At 43.2% G+C, this 18,778-nt stretch overlaps 2 protein-coding genes, 1 long non-coding RNA gene and 2 other non-coding genes across 5 annotated transcripts in view; 3 read left to right on the top strand and 2 right to left on the bottom strand.

Moving 5' to 3' along the window:
* Positions 1–279: 279 nt before the first annotated feature.
* On the bottom strand, positions 280–10,155 carry LOC147193108 (protein kinase C and casein kinase II substrate protein 3). Its single transcript, XM_086134130.1, has 10 exons — positions 9,983–10,155; positions 7,759–7,826; positions 5,013–5,169; positions 3,842–4,077; positions 3,599–3,754; positions 3,171–3,346; positions 2,086–2,206; positions 1,609–1,679; positions 1,446–1,525; positions 280–1,339 (listed from the first exon to the last, which is right to left on the bottom strand). The coding sequence occupies exons 2-10, from the start codon at positions 7,816–7,818 to the stop codon at positions 1,230–1,232; spliced, it is 1,167 nt and encodes a 388-aa protein (XP_085990256.1). The 5' UTR covers positions 7,819–7,826; positions 9,983–10,155; the 3' UTR covers positions 280–1,229.
* A 1,334-nt stretch (positions 10,156–11,489) lies between these two features.
* Positions 11,490–12,848, top strand: LOC147193109 (uncharacterized). The gene is made up of 3 exons (XR_015103290.1): positions 11,490–11,593; positions 12,157–12,262; positions 12,457–12,848. It is a non-coding gene; the product is annotated as an uncharacterized LOC147193109 (long non-coding RNA).
* LOC147193110 (small nucleolar RNA SNORD88) lies at positions 12,001–12,091 on the top strand. Its single transcript, XR_015103354.1, has one exon. It is a non-coding gene; the product is annotated as a small nucleolar RNA SNORD88 (small nucleolar RNA).
* On the top strand, positions 12,302–12,391 carry LOC147193111 (small nucleolar RNA SNORD88). The gene has a single exon (XR_015103355.1). It is a non-coding gene; the product is annotated as a small nucleolar RNA SNORD88 (small nucleolar RNA).
* A 604-nt stretch (positions 12,849–13,452) lies between the features above and the next one.
* The window catches only part of shank1 (SH3 and multiple ankyrin repeat domains 1), a 48,773-nt gene continuing 43,447 nt past the window's right edge, over positions 13,453–18,778 (bottom strand). Inside the window, exons 26-27 of the mRNA XM_086134131.1 lie at positions 17,501–18,388; positions 13,453–17,097 (exon numbers count right to left, since the gene is read on the bottom strand). Coding sequence (XP_085990257.1) covers positions 17,019–17,097; positions 17,501–18,388 — 967 coding nt within the window. The 3' untranslated portion in view covers positions 13,453–17,018. The remainder of the gene's footprint in view (positions 17,098–17,500; positions 18,389–18,778) is intronic.

The following is an 18,778-nucleotide window of genomic DNA, read 5'->3' on the forward strand; positions in this document are numbered from 1 at the left end:
TGAGGATAAAGCGGATTAGAAAATGGATGGATGGGTGGATAAATGGATGGATGGATGATGTTGAGCAGGTTATATCGTGCATCTGCTTTCCACGCTAGCTTTGAGCACCAATCACCACAAAGTCAGGGTGGCCAGATTGGAATCACAAGAAAATGGATGATACACATAAAGGGTAACGCACGCCATATTTCTCATTTGCGGTACATACAACACCACCCCCAATTTATAAAATGGCGTTGGCAAGTTTCCGGCCACGCAAACACGCTCACACACTCACACGAGAGTTCCAAAAGTTTATTTCCTAAAAAAACTAAATAATTTGGGGTACAGGGTGTTTCACACGCATATAGCGGATAAGACCAAAGTGGAATGCTTCTTATATTTATACACTTACAGTTAAGATTTATAGGTATATATTCAAAGGAACACGTTTGCCAAAAGTGGTATTTCTTGCTAAAAAATAGCTTCTTTCAAACAAGGAAGTGTAATAAAATAAGATTTTTAGCACCACACTTTAACACAATAAATACTGACAGTTTGGCATTTAGCACGCATTTCGTTAGCATCGCTAATGCGCTTGAAATGATGTAGAAATGTACAATTTAGACGTTTCTCCGTCACGCCTGACGACTCATGTTCTTATACAAAACAGCATAGCCACAAAGAACGTGATTGACAAACAATCAAACAATTGCAAAGTACCCCTGGAAAATATTTTCATGACATCTGATGTTAACTCCCATTCAGAAACTAAATTCATAACTTACCTTCCTTACGCACATTTGCAATGTAAATTCGCTGACACACACATTTGAAGCGTACATTCAAAACATGAATTTGTAATGTACCGTCACAAAATTATTTCATAACGTACCTTCGTAACCTTCGCAATGCAACTGTGTGATGTAACTACGTAACATGCACTTGGAACATACATCAAAATGTAACTTCGGAATAGGACTTTGAAACAGAACTTCCTAGCAAAACGATACGGAAAACGCTGTGGTCGCTAACTAAACAAACACAGCATAGCCTCAGAGTGTAAATGGTCACCTGAAAAATAATCTTAATTTCTCTGCATGTTAAAATGTCCACAGATCTTTGGCTAAGGGCTACAATTTTTATGTACAGCATTGTTGTTGTTGATTTTTTTTGTTTTGTTTTTTGTCTTAGAAAGCAAACATCCACAGGAGAAATGTATCAACTCGATTAAAAAATATATTTTTCCACTAAACCACCTCCACGTAATTAGCGGGATAAAGTCCCTCCAGGCCACCGTCCTTCACTCCTCTACACCAGCCCTGGTCATCCTCTTCCTCAGTCTTAATGAACTCTTCGCCTGCAAAGAGGAAGACAAACAGGATTATTTTGTCATGTTTTTGTGTGCGTGCGTGTGTGTCACACAAACAGTGTTTAAAAAAAAAAAAGTTGGGATTGACGTTTACCAGCTTTGAAGGAGAGTTCATCCGTCTCCTGGCCGACGTAGTCGTACAACGCTCTCACTTTCACACCAACAATCATTGCGCTAAAAAATAAATAAAAACAACACCAAAAAACAGGTCATCGACCGTATCGTCATCATCATACTTTTGCGTTGAATTTCTTTACCTCTTCTCTAATGTTGCTTTCTCTCCAACCACCTCTTTCCCTTTTTTATTTTTTTTCTCAGGTGTCCATTCCTGCACATTAATTCATTTGGGGGGAAAAAAACCCAAACAAACACAATCAGTATGTTAGCATGGGTAAATGTTAGCTCACTACTAGCATGTTCTGCTAGAACATATTTTGACTTTATGGCTAAGAATTTAATGTTAGCTAGTACTCTATAATATTTGCATGCAGTTGCACGTGACTGCTGCTCCAGTGTGTTGGCGCTCTCTGTTGGTAAGATCTGAGACCGCAGGCAGTTGACAGCACACAAGTCATCAGTCTCATATTTTATGATGTTGAACGTAAGAAAGATCACAGCTAGCTATAGCAATGTGGCTAATGACCTATCAATAGCTACTGGCCGTTAGTTTTGCCAGTTTTTCTTTTTTTTTCTTTTCTTTTTTTAATGCTAAGCTAATTAGCCGTGAGAGGCACCTGAAAGTGCGGCCAGTCAGTGGGCATGCCTGGCCCATGCGTGTTCTTCCACCAACGAAGGTCCTCGTGCTCGTCGATGGCTGCCACCGTATCGTGCAGTTGGCCGTAAACTTCCTTCACACTGCGGCAACGAGAGAAATGAGAGAATGATTGATGATGTTTATCAACATGCAGATGATGAATTATGTGAAGTTTATAAAGTGCTGACCGGCCGCTTGTGTTCGTCAGCGGGGAGGGATATTATTTTCCTGTTAGTTTGACACAGGTGGGAGAGGAAGCGGCACACGGGAAGTTTAATGCTGCATTTATTTACATATACAGTGGCGCCTTTGCGTGAAGATTATTAAGATATACAGTGGTACCCTTGAAGTTCATTTAAATAAACAGTGGTACCTCCAAAGCTAATTTAAATATACAGTGGCCTTTAAAGTTAAGTTCTTTTGAAGTTGGGTGAAGTTATTTTCCAAGAACAATGGTAACTATACAGTGGTAGATCTTAATTTGAATGTATGGTTAGTACCAATGAAGTTCGTGTTTTTAAATACACAGAAAGATCTTTGAATGTTGTTTAAATATAGGCTGGTGGTACCTTTGAATTTTTTTTTAAATATGAAGAAGTACCTTGGAAGTACAACAGAGTGTTGGTACACTTGAAGTTAATTTGCTAACCGGTGGTGCCTTTGATGTTGGCTGACTGCCTTTTCAAAGACTTGGTTCCCTAAAATACACAGCAGTGCCTTTAAAGTTGGGTGAAGGTCAATGAATGCAGTGGCAGTACCTTTGAAGGTGATTTATATGTACTCCGGGGTCTCGGAGTTGAAGGTCATTAAAATACAAAGTAATGGTACATAAGAAGTTGATTTGCTTTCACAGTCTTACCTTTGATGTTCATTTAACAATTCAACGGTACCGCTCATGTGGTTCATTGAAAAACGTACGGAGGTAACAATAAAGTTGACTTGAATGTACATTTGTACCTTTGATTAGGTTTATGGAATTATCCAGTAGCGGTATACGTGCAGTTGACGCGAATATACAATGGTGATACCGACGAAATGGATAGGAATCGACCCGGGTGAGGCAACCTGTCGTTGGTGGTGACGTCGAGGTGCTTGTCGAAGGAGAGGAAGGCCTGCTTGAGGAAGACGATCCTCTTGCGCTCCTCGTCCTGCGACTGGTCAAAGACGGCCTCCATCTCCTCCATGTAGCGAGGGGCGTAGCGATTGGTCTCCTCCAGTACTTTCTCGTAGCGGGTTCGCACCTATCGTGCACAGAGAAGCACCACACTGTTAAAAGGGACTTATGATACTTGTGATGTACTCAAGCAGGGGGTGGGCAAAGTCTGGCCCACCATCCACATACCAAATACTCTGCTCTTTCATTTCACCATTTCAGTTGATTTGATTATTTATAAGAAGTCAACTAACCAATTATTTAAAGGGATGAATTAATTGACAAACAATACAATTTAAAAATGACGAATAAATTCCTATTGCTGTTGATGGTTCATTACCTTGTGCGTCTCCTGCTGGACCATCTCTCGATCCTCCTGAATCTTCTTCTGCTTGTCCGCCGCCATGTTCTGATTGGCTTGTGCTTGTGACTCGCGCTCCCGGGCGACGTGCTCCTTGCGACTCGCCTTGTGGTATGCCCGTTTGGCTTTGTCCAGCTGACAACATATCAGATAAGATCACCCTCGACATCCTTAGCGATGAAAATCTCAGTTTCCAACGGCCGGTAACTGACTTTTCCTAACCTTTTTGAGACGTTTGGTCCAAGGCTTCTGCGCTCTGGCATAGCCGGTCTCGGCGTCCTGGGCTTCCTTGAACCCCCCAAAGATCTTCTTGGTGAAGTTGTCCTTTTGCCAGACCCTCAGCCTCTCAGCGTCTTCGGTCACCAGGGAGCGGCAGATGGAAGCGTGCAGAGATGCCAGACGGTCGGCCGAAGACAGAAAACACTGCCAGGCCTTCTGCAGGGACCCGTACAGAGGACCTGAAGAAGAGGAAGGTGAAATATAGACCCATGTTCAATACTGCCCGAAGTCAGCTGGAATAGGCTCCAGTTCAATACCACAGGAACAGTTTGACATACATTGCTAGCTGTAAATATTCAGTAAAATAACACATGCCAACTTTTGGACTATGGACTTTCCTAGATAGTAGTTGAAATCTCAAGGGAAAGCTTTAGGACCGAGAGAAAGTTCCGCGAAGTTTCAAGACAATGTTCTACTGTTGACAAAGTCTTAGTTTCCAAAAATACGGTAGTCCAGAGAAAAGGTATTGTCCAGAGAAAAAGTTCTAGCCTGGGAGACAGGTCCATTCCAGTGAGAAGGTTCTTGTCTTAGGAAATCTTAGTCCCATGGGAAGATTCTAGTCCTGACAGAAAGTTTTAGTCCCAAGGGAAGGCTTTACTCCTAAAATAAGGTTTGTGTCTCTGACAGATGTTGTAGTCTGAGGGGAAAGTGTCAGTCTCGAGAAGGTTTTAGTCCTAAGAGGCTGTTGGTCCAGAGTGAAGCTACTACTCCTGGGAGAAGGTTTTAGTCTAGTTCCAAGAGGTTCTAGTCAAAAAGACTTTTTGGTCCTAAGAAATGAGTCTCGTATTGATAAGGGATACTGAACTCTAGAAAAGGTGCAGAGAGAAAGTTCTCAGGACCTTCAATAGGGACTGGAAAACATCTTGAGTCAAGACCAGGGTTGCCCTAGTCCGATCCTTGAGAGCCTCGAGGCAGCCTGTTTTAGATGCCTGCTTCCCTCCAATATACCTGATTCAATTGATCAGGATCATTATCAGGCTTCTGCTTCTGCATCGCTCACTGATGTCTAAAACTGTGCACAAGGTGTCTCAAGGACCAGACTTGGGCAAGCCTGGTCGAGACTCCTAAACAGGTTTGTAGGTTGGTTGTGGCTTTCTGACATTCAAGCACTCACTGGAGTCCACATGCGGCTTCCACTTGTTGCTCCACTCTTTGAGCTGCACTGCATACTGATGCTCCACTCGGGCTCGCTCCTGGATGCACGTTGCCAGGTCGCTGCACGCCTGGAACGCGTCCTCCGTGCGTCGTACCGTGCGCTGGTAGTTGCCAGGCTAAAAGACAAAGAGACGAGGATTTAGTCCTTCAAAATCAAGAGCGTTCCTGCTCTAACGATGTTAACAAAGGTTGGTCGCTAATGAAATCTACAGAGAAAGTCAGAGGTTTGTGGCACGTAATCCAAAATTACACATTTCCTAAAGGGGCATTTGGGCTCGGGAGTTAACAGGACGACCACCAGAGAACGCCAAAGGACACCGAACCAGAGTCCCACACAAAGAGAGAAGCAAGAGAGAGGCCCGTTTGTGGATGTGGAGCTTGGACGTCACGGTCCAAAGTTTCCTGGCAGCCTTCGACTTTTCCTGCACTGAGTTTACTGTCAGTTCGACAGTAAGTCATCTCCTTTCATGCGACATGAGGAAATGAGCATGGAATTAAGATGAATAGGAAGGAACATTTATTGTAAAAAGCCTTTGGAGCCTTCCAGGTGTATGAAATAATGTGGCAGTCCCACTGTCATTCCCATCAAAATGTCTATTTCAGTGTTTGATCTAGTTCATGTCATCTATTACAAAGAGCTTCACGGTGTGTGTGTGAGTGTGAGAGTGTGTGCACATGAGAGGGAGTGTGTGAGAGTGGGTGAATCTGTGGCGAAAGAGGTTAGTATGTGAGCGATTGAGAGTGTGTGACAGCAACTGGGTGAGTGAGTTAAACCGTAAGAGAGTTGTGCGTGTGTGCACGTCTGTGCGTGGGTGTGTGTGTATGCATGTGTCTTCCCTAAGCAGAACCAGCTGAGGAATCTGCTGGCGGGCCAACAGAAACAACACAGCACAAAACCAGTTGATAGATGCTAACAGACTAGCAGCAGGTTCTATATTGTGCTTGCAATGGAATCTGGGAAGTCTGGAATGCTACCACTACTAGCCTAACGCAAACATTTTTGAGTGTGTGTGTGCGTGTGTGAGTGTGTGTGCGTGCGTGTGTGTGCGCGGTTTGGTATCTGTGTGCACTGCAACAATGGTTAAACGACTGTAAAGATTAACGAATGCTAACATGCTAGCTGTAGCAATGCTAACATGTCAGAAAAATATCACCCAAAAAATAACAATATTTTAAAATATATCTTTAAAACATAATAAATAAATCATAAACAATAATAACAAAATAAAAGAATATATACATTTTAAAATACATAAAATACATAGCACTAAGTACAAATATATTGTAGGACGATCAATAAAATTTTTACATCTTGCTTTGCAGTTAGGAACTATTTAAAATGAGACTGGCTAAAATGCTAACATGCTAACTTTGTAGCTAGATAGCAGTCCGAGTATGGAAAGCACTCTGGCGGACTGTGGGAAAAATATTTTTTCATAAGGATTGATAAAATGCAAACTTGTTAACGGTTGGTATCTAAAATGAAATCATATAAAATTAGGAGCCACATATCCCAAATTTTACATGTCGAATGCATAAAGGTAGAAAAGGTCTGCGTTAAGGGAATGGCTGGACATTCTGGGAACAGCAGTTGACTTGGAGGCACACCGTTTCTTGTGTCTCAACTGTGAGCTGCATCCAATTAGTCTAGCGTAGCATGCTAACTGGAAACAAAGAAGGGGGAGAGGGCGCCTCTCTAATGAATGTCACATTGCCACAAGCCAAAATGTTTTCTCATCCTGCATGAAGACTACAGTAAAGACTACAGGAACCAGTTTGATACAAGTTTGATTTTTTTGATTCTTCTATTGAGTCATGTGAAACTCAATCAGAAGCGAATCCACGTTCATGCTTCCGTGTCATAATGGCTGACTTCTATTTACGTTTAAACAAAGAACACCTTGTTAACTAGGAGCGATCCGCTGCCTCTAGCGCAGACGACACTTTGTCATGTGTTTAGTCTCGAGCCCCATCGCACACGTGCAGACGCGTACGCGTACACGTGCACGCACACGCGCACACACACACACACACACACACACACACAAACAAATGCACACACACGTTTAACATTCTGCCCTGCAATAAGTCACTATCTAGTGGATAAAATACTAACAAGCTAACAGTTGGTAGGCTAAGGTTTGGCTACGCTTGGACATAAACCTAAGTAAATAAAGTGTTTAAGCAGATTAATAAGAATTTGCAGTCATGTCCCAGATTCCATTACTATGGCAACGGTAAATAATGGTCAGTTTTTTGATAATCTATTAATTGTTTAGAGCCCTTGTTAAATTTAAATTTGTCCAAAACTCAGAATTTCAGGTCCATAACACAAAATATTTTCAGATTTCTGTGATACTCCATGAAAGCACACTTATTCCTTTTTTTTCTAAATAAGACATTTACAAACATCTGCTTTTACAGTAGAAAACAATAATCACCACTTTAGCCAATTTTTGACATGTTACCGACCAAACCAGTGATAAAATCATAATCAATTTATATTTTTGCATTTTCTGCAATGTGAATTTGAAATATTGTCATGTAAATGCAGAAAACTAGAAAACTTGGCAAATAGATATGCATTTTACTTTTTTCCCCCCTGTCAACCGTCACTATCAAATGAAAGTTGCTAAAATGCTAACATGTTCACAGTTGGCGTGTTAACTTACAGCGAGAACTTCGTACATCTTACATCATCTTACCATCCAGAAGCTGCGATGATTCGCATCCTCGTGGTTGTTGTTGGCTGGCAGCGTCGACATTTTGGTGTCTGCAAGATGAAGCAGTGTCTCGTTAGCGTCATGACACATATAGCTATAGCAAGCTAGCTCTTATGTCATTTTGTGCCAATAGGGACACATGGCTTTATCTGTAAACTGCAAACCAGGCATGTCAAATACGTTCTTCGAGTGGCCACTACACTGCATCTTTTAGATCTTTCCCCTCCTTCAACACACCTGATCCAAATAGCCACGATCATTATCGGGCTTCTGCAGAGTTGGCTGATGAGCAGGAGCCCTCGAGGACCAGATTTGACACCCCTGCTCTACAAGCAGTTGCATAACCTTATCCAGAGTCTGCATCTCGGTGTGCCTGTTAATTCTAGAGATACGACTATGCTACTGTACACATAGCGTCACCCAGAATTTGCCATTAAGTGTGTCTGTTTTTGTTTGGCAAATTCAACTGACAATGAGGCAGCTGCACAGCTTTATCCAAAACCTGCTTTCATCATTCATCAAAAAAGGAACCACAAACATTTCACCAAATAGAATGTCCCTTGTTCAGGTTCCCCCAGCACAATCCTGCCAAGACGCTAACGTCGCTAACCACTAACTAGCGGCTAGTTAGTGGTTAGGCTGGTTACTAGCCTATTACGACCATGCGCATGAAAGCGGCCTCCAAATCAGTTCATGTTTTATTAATATCTCCTAATTTTCAACTCACTGTTGTCTAAAAATAGATCTGGTGGGAATGTGCCAGTCGCAACTTCCTGTCCAAATTCAACTTGATTCCCACACTTGCTAACGCTAGCACAGACTTTATCTTCCCATCCATAGCGACTAAGCTTTTTTCCCCCGCACAGATTTGTAGCTATTGTGCGTGGAATATCACATGCTCAGCATCTCACCCCATCTATCTCGTTCTCTTTCTCTGGTGAGAAAGACATAACCCTCAAGGAGGTACTGAATTGCTGTCCATTTGAACCCTGACCTCTACTTCCTGTGTTGTACAGACAGGGGGGCTGTGGGGCTACTTTGAAAAGGCACTTTTGCAGGTTTTGCAGTCATCTGTCAGTCAAATAAGAAGTTGAGGTGATGTTATTATTTCATGCCAAATTAAAAACAAAAGCGCATTGCTACTGCGCGTAAAATCACTTGACTCGTTGCAGTCGAGACCAACAGTTTTCTGTGTGAAGCTGAGTGGACAAAGTCGCAAAAAAAAAAAAAAACATGTTGCATTTACTGCATAGAACTGCTTTGCTACTATTTGTACATGTTCTTGTGACGGGTGTCATCTTTGGTATACATGCACTCTGAAAAGTCACAAATGAAAAGCTAATTTGCCGCGACTGCGTCAAAAAACAAGCTGAATTAATGACAGGAAATGTCACCACCCCTTGTTAACATCATAACCACATTGATTGCTGGTGCCATAGCTTATCAGCAAGCCAATCTTAATTTGCAGTTTTCTTTCATGAGGTATCGTTATAGTTGCGTTAGCGGCATTGTAAGTAGACCAATGTGTGAAAAATCCCTAATCAGAAACTGATGAGATATTCTGTCAAACACTGAGCCGAATGACTACGTTCCGACAACTCATTGTAGTCATTAATCAACTATCATCAGTTAAATCAGAAATCCAAGGTGAGTCACGTTAACTCGTTTTGTGAATTGACTTGCATGTAAAAACTCGGAAGCCGCCACATGAACATTATCGTCACATCAATATCTCATCTTGTCAATATATTGTCATCAGAAATTCATTTGGCTGATTTTTAAGAGGAGTCACTCTTCAAATGCGCTTTGGCGCACGTAGCGAAGCTGGACTAATCAACTCTGTTTTTCGCAAAAAAAGGACCTCAGATGGTCCAACTTGAACTTCTTTATCCAAAGCACTTTCATGTTGTGCTTGCAGAAGGCCCCAATGGAGACAACGGTAGTTGAAGTTGTTGAACTTAGAACATTTGAAACAGTTAAAAACAAAAAAAAAAGTTCATGTGGTGCATCCTGGCAACTGAACGAGCATGAATCCTGCAGCCAAGCGGGCGTCATGTTAGAGTAGACCGTCCCCCCGTCCCCCGCCCCCCTTTTCATCTGTCAGACATAACTCAGCGTGCGCGCACGCGCGCGCGCAAGCACGCACACAGGAAAAAAAACAGCATAGAATGAAGAGCAATGAGGGACACTCCCTTCAGATACTTACCTAACCCAGAAAAGTTTTCTCCCGTTGTTTCTCGACGTAATCACTTTTTACACAATGTTTGTTTTTTGTTTTTTTTAATCCTGCTCTCTCGTCTTGCACGGTGCCGCTCCCGATCGTCTCTCTTCCCTTTGGCTTTTTCGCGCTTGTGTCAGATGAGTTGGCCTCCTCTTCCTCCTCCCTCCTCAAGCCTCCTCGCCCCTCCTCCCTCAATCCTCGAACTCCCTTGTTCAGCCTCTCTTTCCCTTGTTCAGCGCCCCATTTTAGCCCTTTCTCTACCCCCCCCCCCCCCTTTACCTCCCTGAAACAGCTGCGGGACTTATTTGTATCACGCGCTTGTAAGCTCGCCGTCTTCAACTTCATGCACAATTTTTGTGTGTGTGTGTGCGCGCACGTCCCAGATGAGGCCATTACTAACTTTATTGCCCCACAAAAGAAGCTTAAAGCAGCACAAAATTTCACTCTTTACCCCCTCAGCATTCCCCTGCGAGCGCAGCTGGAAGAGACATCCGGCGCGCGCTTGTGTGTGCGCGTGATGACCCCCCTCGCCCCAAACAAATGCAGCCGTATTTTGGCAGGAGGAAAATTAGGACAAACTCTTGGAGAACAAAAAAGGATTCATAGCGCATCAACGGCCAAGGTTAAAAAACAAGCGGTGGGGTCCTTATAGGGGGTCCAGTAATCTTTGGGTGGGAGCCCGCAGATTTGATTAGCAACTTTTTTTGTTCCAAGAAAGAAAATTTACTGTAATTTGAGATAGAAATGCTGTAAAAAATAAAAAAGTGTCTCCCATTGGTGCCTGTTGTATTACATCATGTACTGTTGCTCTCGTGCAGCCTGACCGTGTCTCAACTTGCCTTGTCGTAAGCCAGTTGTTGGAGCTGCTGTGTTGTAATGCTAACAGCTGGAAGCAGCAGTGAGCAAACGGTAATCCAGTCGTTAGTCATCCTGCCATCAAAAGCGGACAAGACGGGACACACACTGGGATGTCCTGTGGTTAAAACGATAGCAGACACCAAGAGACAGGAGACAACGCCTTTCAAGTGCATTTGGAAGGTCACTGTATTACAGTGACTGTAACTATTGCATCAGACATAATGCCGAATGAAACAAAGAAGCATTCACTTGTAACATAATCTTCACATTGATTAATTGTGTCGCCATTTAATTTGTCTCATTATGTGCAGGGCACGCGGGGCCAATGTTGTCACTAGGCGTAGACATTATCCTAATCGTAATTACTCGTGCCATCTGTTAATCGGCGAGACAGCGTTTAATTTGCTGTACGTTTAAGAGGAGTTGTTCCAATTTAGAAAAACGGACCAAATTGTAAAAGGGTTCGACACCACTGCATCACGCCGAACTGAACACAGAAGCACGTTGCCACAATTCGTGAACATCATCGCTGTATTAATTGATACTGTCATTAGCGAATCAGCACCGAACTGGCAGATTTCTAAAATGGGGTCTGGGAAAACTGCTTTGCAGTACGCCCTCCGTCCACGCGAAAGCAGTAAAGCGCACACAATGTGACCGGAAGCCAATAAGCGAGTATAAAGTGAGGCATCGGAGGAGTCGTTGTTCACTTTTACTCGTGAGATTCTGTCGTGCAAGGTAAGGATCAACCTTTAACATCGAGAGGAATATATTACACAAATGCCAATATTTTTTTCACCCCTCAAGCAGAGCAACAGTAACTTTGCCTGTCGTCTGTAATGCATGTCATTTCTAACTTCAACTAATTTTACAAGATTGTAATACTTGCTGTATTACAATCTTAGCCGAATTAATATTACAAGTGCGTTATTACTATTTATTAAATTAAAGCACTCTTAATGATTCCTGTCATTGATTAATCGACGAGAAAAGGTTTCAAGAGACGTATTTGTACAGTGAAGTCTTGCTCCAGTGGGCCTCTGCGCACGTGGTTAGCCTGCGAGGCGGCTCCTTTAGCTCCAAGCTAACTTTAACATTGTAAAATAGAATTTGCTTTAATTTTTTATTTTGTTTTTACATTGAAAATTCTCCTGTGATGACGTGCACTGGGCTCTGAGACCACATGGCGATTGTGTGCACCTTTGGCCTTGACAAGTCAAAGATACTGAGGAGGATTTAGCAAAAATGACACCATCTGTGACCACGAACTTGTAACTTTTTGTACACCTTTATATTTGCAGATCTCCACTTAAGACCCAAATGGGATCATCCATGTGTGGATCCGCCAGTGTTCGGCATCCCTGTGGCCTCACGGGGGATGCCGAAGCTGGTCGTCGAGACATGGAGGTATTTTTTTTTCCTTTTAACGAAATAATTTAAAATAAATTACTTCTGTGATGGATTGCACTGGGCTCAGAAATTTTCTGTTGATAAAAGTGCACCTCTGCTCCTGACATGGCAGGGTCTGAGATATGAAGCTTTTTTTTTTCCTTCAAAAGTGGATGAATCATCCATCTGAAGGATATTTCTTCTTTTCAAAGTCCCCAGGTTGATTGATCAAACGAAGAATGAGCTGCACCATTCTTGTGCACCCTAACCTGCCTACTGCAAAGTGTGTCCACCAACCCTGGATGCAGTTTTATCGGTGGCACGCTGATGGCGAGTACCTGGTCGTCAGAAGGACGTGGGCCGGGCGGCGGTCACCCTGAGGAAAAAGCTCAGGAAACAAGCAGCGAAATGAGGGCGAGCATCTTTTGGGTGTCCTAACCCACCAGTGGAGACGGATCTCCATCTTGTCAGTGATGGGGATCATTTTCATCTAAATGTTTAAATTGAATGTATTGTGAATTAAATTATTTTAATGTATGAATGAAATGTTTGTTACTTACAGTATTCAATTTTAGTTGCTAATAAAATGAACCCATGGTCTTAATGGAGTCGAATTATCTCTTTCATGCACAAACTCTGCAGCCAAAAAATAGTGGAAACTTGAGCAAATGCTATAATCGACACATTTGCTGCAGAACTACTGTACCACTAAGGATGTACTTGCGTACAAATAATTTGAATCTTGATAGATGATGTTGCCACATGCGAGGCAATAGAAGTACAGTACTTGATTCTTGTTTGTCACACCAAAAGTGGTCTCAGCTTAATGTCACTTGTTTCTTAAATCCCCTTTAGGTTAAAAAAAAAAAGCAGTAGTATGGAGCAAAGCTGTGATGTATGAATGATTTTGGGCCTAAAATTGTATTTTAAAGTCAACCTGTCAATGGTACAGGCTATACATTTTAAACCTTTGCTTTGTTGGCACACAATGTTAAAACAACCTGAAATGCAAATTCAGAACAATTTACAAAATGTAAAAAATGATTTCATCTGTGTGGTTCTTCGATTTGACCTCTGACATGATTAACTGTCCTTTTTGAAGTGCTCAGATCCCCCTCCCCCCACATATTAAAAAAAAAAAATCAAATTTGCAGCCCAAAAAGTGCACGTGCAAGAAAAACTACTTTCATGAAGAGATTACAAGTGAGTGTAATAAAACCTTTTCATCTTTATTATAATTCTAATTTGTCTCTTAAAACACTTTATATTCATATGTTTATAGGAATGTGTATATGCATGTCACATACACATATATTTTATGTATATATCTATATAGATATGTGTGTGGGTGATAAATATATATATACTGTATATATATATATTTCCACAGTTCATAACCTTTTTCTTCTTTTTAAATATCTAACTGAACAGAATATTAATAAAAAAAGAGCTTTCTATGCAGTTGAGCCAAATGTTTACAAATGGAGTTTTCGAATGATTTGTCAGAAGGATAAAGTCTGAAGAGTAAAATGCTTCTGCAACTCTTCTCTAGGGGATGGGAGCAGGATGTTTTTGCATAAAACATGCTGGTCAAAAATAAATTAACACGGGGCTCAAATTGGATAGAAAGCGGAAGTGATAATGATAACAAACATAATAAACACATAATACTGTACCTTTTCATTTGGAAGACAAGAGATTGTGTATAGAGCTTAAAACCACATTGGGTTAATTCGTCCTTATTGTTATTCTCAAACATCCGTCATTGGCCAGTCACAGCAAATTATGACAATATTACCGTAAAAGGCAAAAAATAAACTTGGATGTAAAATGAGAGATAGAGACAGCCCTTTTTTCCACTCCATTTTAACAAACCCTCCGTCATTAGCATTACTCGTTTTCGCGTTACGTTAGCGTCTGAGTGCGATACTTCCAAAATAGGATTCAAGCGGGGTTGTGGCCAAGGATGGGTGGGGGGGGAAGAACCATGAAATGTGCTTGAATGCAAAAATACTTTGTCTGGTAATCAAAGTGTACGTGCAAATAACAGTAAGGACGACGACAAAATTAATTCTTCCCGCTAACAATGTCCGTCGGCCGACCTGGTAAAAAGTTGTAGTATGAAGAATCCGAGTAATAAAAGGAGTCCTCCGGGATAGGAAGAACGCGGGACATGGCAGTTTGCATCCAGGAAGTGGCTTTGCCAGACAGGAAGTCCGCAATCTTCTTCTGTATTTATTATCCAAATACGTGTGTGTGTGTGTGTGTGTGTGTATATGCATGTATGTACTGTATGTGTGTGTGTGTGTATATATATATATATACACACACACACCGTATTGGCCCGAATATAAGACAGTATTTTTTTGCATTGAAATAAGACTGAAAAAGTGAGCTCGTCTTATATTCGGGGTCTAGACATTATACCCATTCACGACGCTAGATGTCGCCATATACCATTGAAGCAAATGCTGGACTTAACTCCGCAGGCCAAAGCGAACCCGTCACAAAGAATAAAAATAAAAATAGCGGTAGCACGAAGAAGAAAAATAAAAAATAGCGGTAAGAAAGAAAAGAGAAGAAAATAATAGAAGAGACAACAGAAAATGGAGAAACGTAGCGACAATCTGGACAAAAGTGGGTCGAAGATCGGCCAGGTTAACCGGCAGCTGAGGAGAAGTTCCATCCATCCATCCATTTTCCGAACCGCTTAATCCTCACTAGGGTCGGGGGGGTGCTGGAGCCTATCCCAGCCGTCTTTGGGCAGTAGGCGGGTGAAACCCTGAACCGGTTGCCAGCCCATCGCAGGGCACACAGAGACGAACAACCATGCGCACACACACTCACACTTATGGACAATTTAGTGTGTTCAATCAGCTTGCCATGCATGTTTTTGGAACGTGGGAGGAAACCGGAGTACCCGGAGAAAACCCACGCAGGCCCGGGGAGAACGTGCAAACTCCACACAGGGAGGCCGGAGCTGGAATTGAACCCGGTACCTCTGCACTCTGAAGTCGACCTGCTAACCACTGGACTACCGGGCCGCCTTGCGGGGAAGTTATGATGTAATTTACATTTCAAAAACCAGAAGCCATTCAGTTACGAATGTGATTGCACTTTAGTTTACATATTTAAATATTCAGATATTAAGATTTGAATGAGGCAAAGTAACATGCTTTTTCTCTCAAGTATATTGTTATAATCATTTGTTTCAGATGTACTGTCATTATTTTCTGTATAAAAATTAATTTGGTGTTCAAAGAGCCTTTTTTCAAACTTGAGTCTTGAAAAAGAGGGGGTCGTCTTATCAGGGCCATCTTATATTCGGGCCAATACGGTATATACTGTATATATACAGTATATATATATCCATCCATCCATTTCCCGAACCGCTTGATCCTCACTAGTGTCGCGGGGGGTGCTGGAGCCTATCCCAGCCGTCTCCGGGCAGTAGGCGGGGGACACCCTGAATCAGTTGCCAGCCAATCGCAGGGCACACAGAGACGAACAACCATCCACGCCCACACTCACACCTAGGGACAATTTAGAGCGTCCAATCAGCCTGCCATGCATGTTTTTGGAATGTGGGAGGAAACCGGAGTACCCGGAGAAAACCCACGCAGGCCCGGGGAGAACATGCAAACTCCACACAGGGAGGCCGGAGCTGGAATCGAACCCGGTACCTCTGCACTGTGAAGCCGACGTGCTAACCACTGGTTAGCAGACCTGCATGCATCTCATAAAATTTTGTTTAAGAGTGCCTTGAAAGTGTGTTTTTGTCTGTAAATTGGGCTTTTATTCGATATCCTACTAGCGCCCTGATTGGTGTATGTACTTGTATGCTATTTGCAGCCTCTACTAATACAATTCAGCACGTTAGTAGAAAGACAAGGGAACAAGTGGGGTACACTACTACAATGACTAGGTTGAATTAGTAGAATTACTGTCTTAGCAGTGATTTTTCCTCTAGTGCATTCCACTATTGTATGACATTTCTTGCACTGGTAGACTGACTGGTCGCACGAGTAGAACAACTGCATGTTACTAATGAGGCAAAACTGTCCACTATTTTACAATTGTATGCCACTAGTAAGACGTAATAAAATTCTACTGGTTAACATCTAGTGCTTCATTAGTAATACGAGAAGCATAAAATTGTCAACTAGTGCACAGTTTTGCCTGGTGAGTAACATGCTTGTTCTACCAGTGCACAGAAATGTCATACAGCAGGAAAAAAAGTAACATCAGAAGTTGGAGAGTTGTTGTTCTCGTGTGCTGAATTGTCTTAATAGCAAGGCCAAAATATGCTAGTACATGGACAATTCATTGCACTAGTATGATAGGGACCAAATGCTCAAAGGACTTTCCATAGTGTGTGTACCATTTTTGATATTGTGGGTCTCTGGGCACTTGTTTATGCTACAACAACAGGATACAGTGACCAGTCTGTACATTTGTCATTAAAAGTGACGTCGGATGTCGATCACAGCGCTGAGGTAAGCCTGGACATATTCTCCAGTGTCAACCAAAAACCTTCTCGGGCTCCTGTTTTGGATTTCGGACCATTCCTTTGGTCAGTTTTGCTATTGTGATGTCATGGCGCTGCCAAACGGCATTTGGGGATGAACGGGTCACATACGGGGAGCCCTTTGTTAGTCCTACCATATCCCGGCGATTCCATTTGAGACACCACGTCATCTTCCGTGACATTTTGGGTCAATCCACCGACTTCTTGCACCGACCTATTCAAGTGAATTCCTCCTCTACCGCCACTTCAACTGCGACTCCCGTCATCCATCCTCCCCTCGTCTCGAGGTGAGAGCACCGACATGGGGAAGGGGCTGCTGGAGAGCCTGGAGGACACCAAAAAAAAAAACAAGTCGGACTTTGTTGCTTTGTTTCGGTGACGACTTAAAATTTGCTCGCTAAGATTAAAATAGTGCTAAGCATGCCAGAACGTCTGGGTTTGAATCTCTTTTCCTCCCACATTCCAAAATGGTGCTTCTAAAATTCATTGAATATTTCACTCCCCAAAGATGAGCCAGGATAGGCTTAAAATATACAATCAAGTTTTGTAGCTGACGATTTCAAACTTGGTGTCAATGTTGGATTACGGGTTGCGTTGTTTCTCAGTGGTCAGCAAGTCTGACTCAGAGTCACTTTCTGAATCTAAATCTTAAATAAAGCGGACCGCTCGACCATCCATGCCAGTCTAACGCGACAACCTCGCTCTCATCAGTCAATCTGTAGCCATACCTGTCAATCACCGACCTCAGGGCCCGTTCTATGTTCATGCGGTGGCCTACGCGAGTGACGCCCAAATCCAGGTAGTCGTCCTTGGTGAGCGAGGGCAGATGGGTGCCATCAATCTCGTTGTCCAGGAAGCGCTCACGGTGCTCGGCCAGATTCAGGTAGCCCAGCCAGTCGGCCACATCGAACTTGGTCCAGTAGGGCAGCGGCTTGGAGGCGAAGGGCTTGGTCGGGGATGGTGGCGGCAGGTGGGGGTAGCTCAGACAGGTCGGTGGGGGGAGCGGGTGCAGGGGTGGTGAAGACGTCCCGGACAGGAAGTGAGTGGGAGAAAGAGAGCGGGAAACAACCAAGCTGGAGTTTGGAGGAGGAGGAGCCCCGGAAGGTGCAAAGAGGGGTGGCGAGGGTGAGAAGTAGGGGTCCCCAAGCGCGTTACCGGGCGAGGGTGGGGTGATTGAGCCCCGTAGATCGTACATGGCACTGAACAGGGGCGAAGTGGGAAGCAGAGGGAGTGACGAGGGACGGGGCGGGCCCAACTTGGGCCTCTCCGACGGGGAGATGAGAGGACTGGGTGCCCGCTTGCGCTGGAGCATGTGAGGGTCCTTGCGGGACTCACGACTTGGGATGAACTGGAACTCGAGTGCTTTGGTCCGATAGACAGGTCTGTGCTTGGGGGAAGTCGGATATGGGGAATATGATGTCGGGGACAGTGGGGAATGTGAACGGGGAGGCTGTGAGGGGGCAGGAGGCTGAGGGGATGGCGAACGCCCCCAGTTGGGGTATTGGGAGGCGGGGGTCGGGGACGGGCACAGGGAAGGTTGCGATAAAGAGATTGGCGACGGTGACGGGGAGCGAGCCGACGGGGGACTCAGAGCTGAGGCTGAATCTTCTGAGAATCTGAGGAAGAAAAAGAGAAAGTCACGTCGAGAGGTTTGGACTATGTATGAGAAGATAAAATGGGAATAAGGCACGTATGTGCAAGTCAACCAAAGTATCAGGTTTTAACCTTCAAGTTTCAAGTAATAATCGAGCAAGTTGAGTCGAGTCCTCGTTAAATTTCGAGAAAATGACTTGGGTTCAGCAAGTCAAGTCAGCCAATCTTGCTCACTCACAACCTATTTGCTCATGAGCCCCTTTGCGCTTCGTACTTACAAATGTACTTGGATAAATTGGCTAAACTCATTTGCAATCACAGATTGGAATATTTCTCCATCTCAACTATTACTTTTTCCTCACAATTCAACAGAGAACCAACATGAAACTTAGTTCATGATTGACAAGCGATCA

The sequence above is a fragment of the Hippocampus guttulatus genome, chromosome 16 (assembly GCF_054856545.1).
Source record: "Hippocampus guttulatus isolate MCC_2025c chromosome 16, RoL_Hgut_1.0, whole genome shotgun sequence".
In the NCBI taxonomy this organism is placed as follows: domain Eukaryota; kingdom Metazoa; phylum Chordata; class Actinopteri; order Syngnathiformes; family Syngnathidae; genus Hippocampus; species Hippocampus guttulatus.

Coding starts and splice junctions, on each gene's coding strand:
- LOC147193108 (XM_086134130.1), bottom strand. CDS start 7,818: ATGTCGACGCTGCCAGCCAACAACAACCACGAGGATGCGAATCATCGC. Junction 2,207..3,170: donor GACGTCACCACCAACGACAG/GTTGCCTCACCC, acceptor TCGTTGCCGCAG/TGTGAAGGAAGTTTACGGCC. Junction 1,680..2,085: donor CTGACTGGCCGCACTTTCAG/GTGCCTCTCACG, acceptor ATTAATGTGCAG/GAATGGACACCTGAGAAAAA.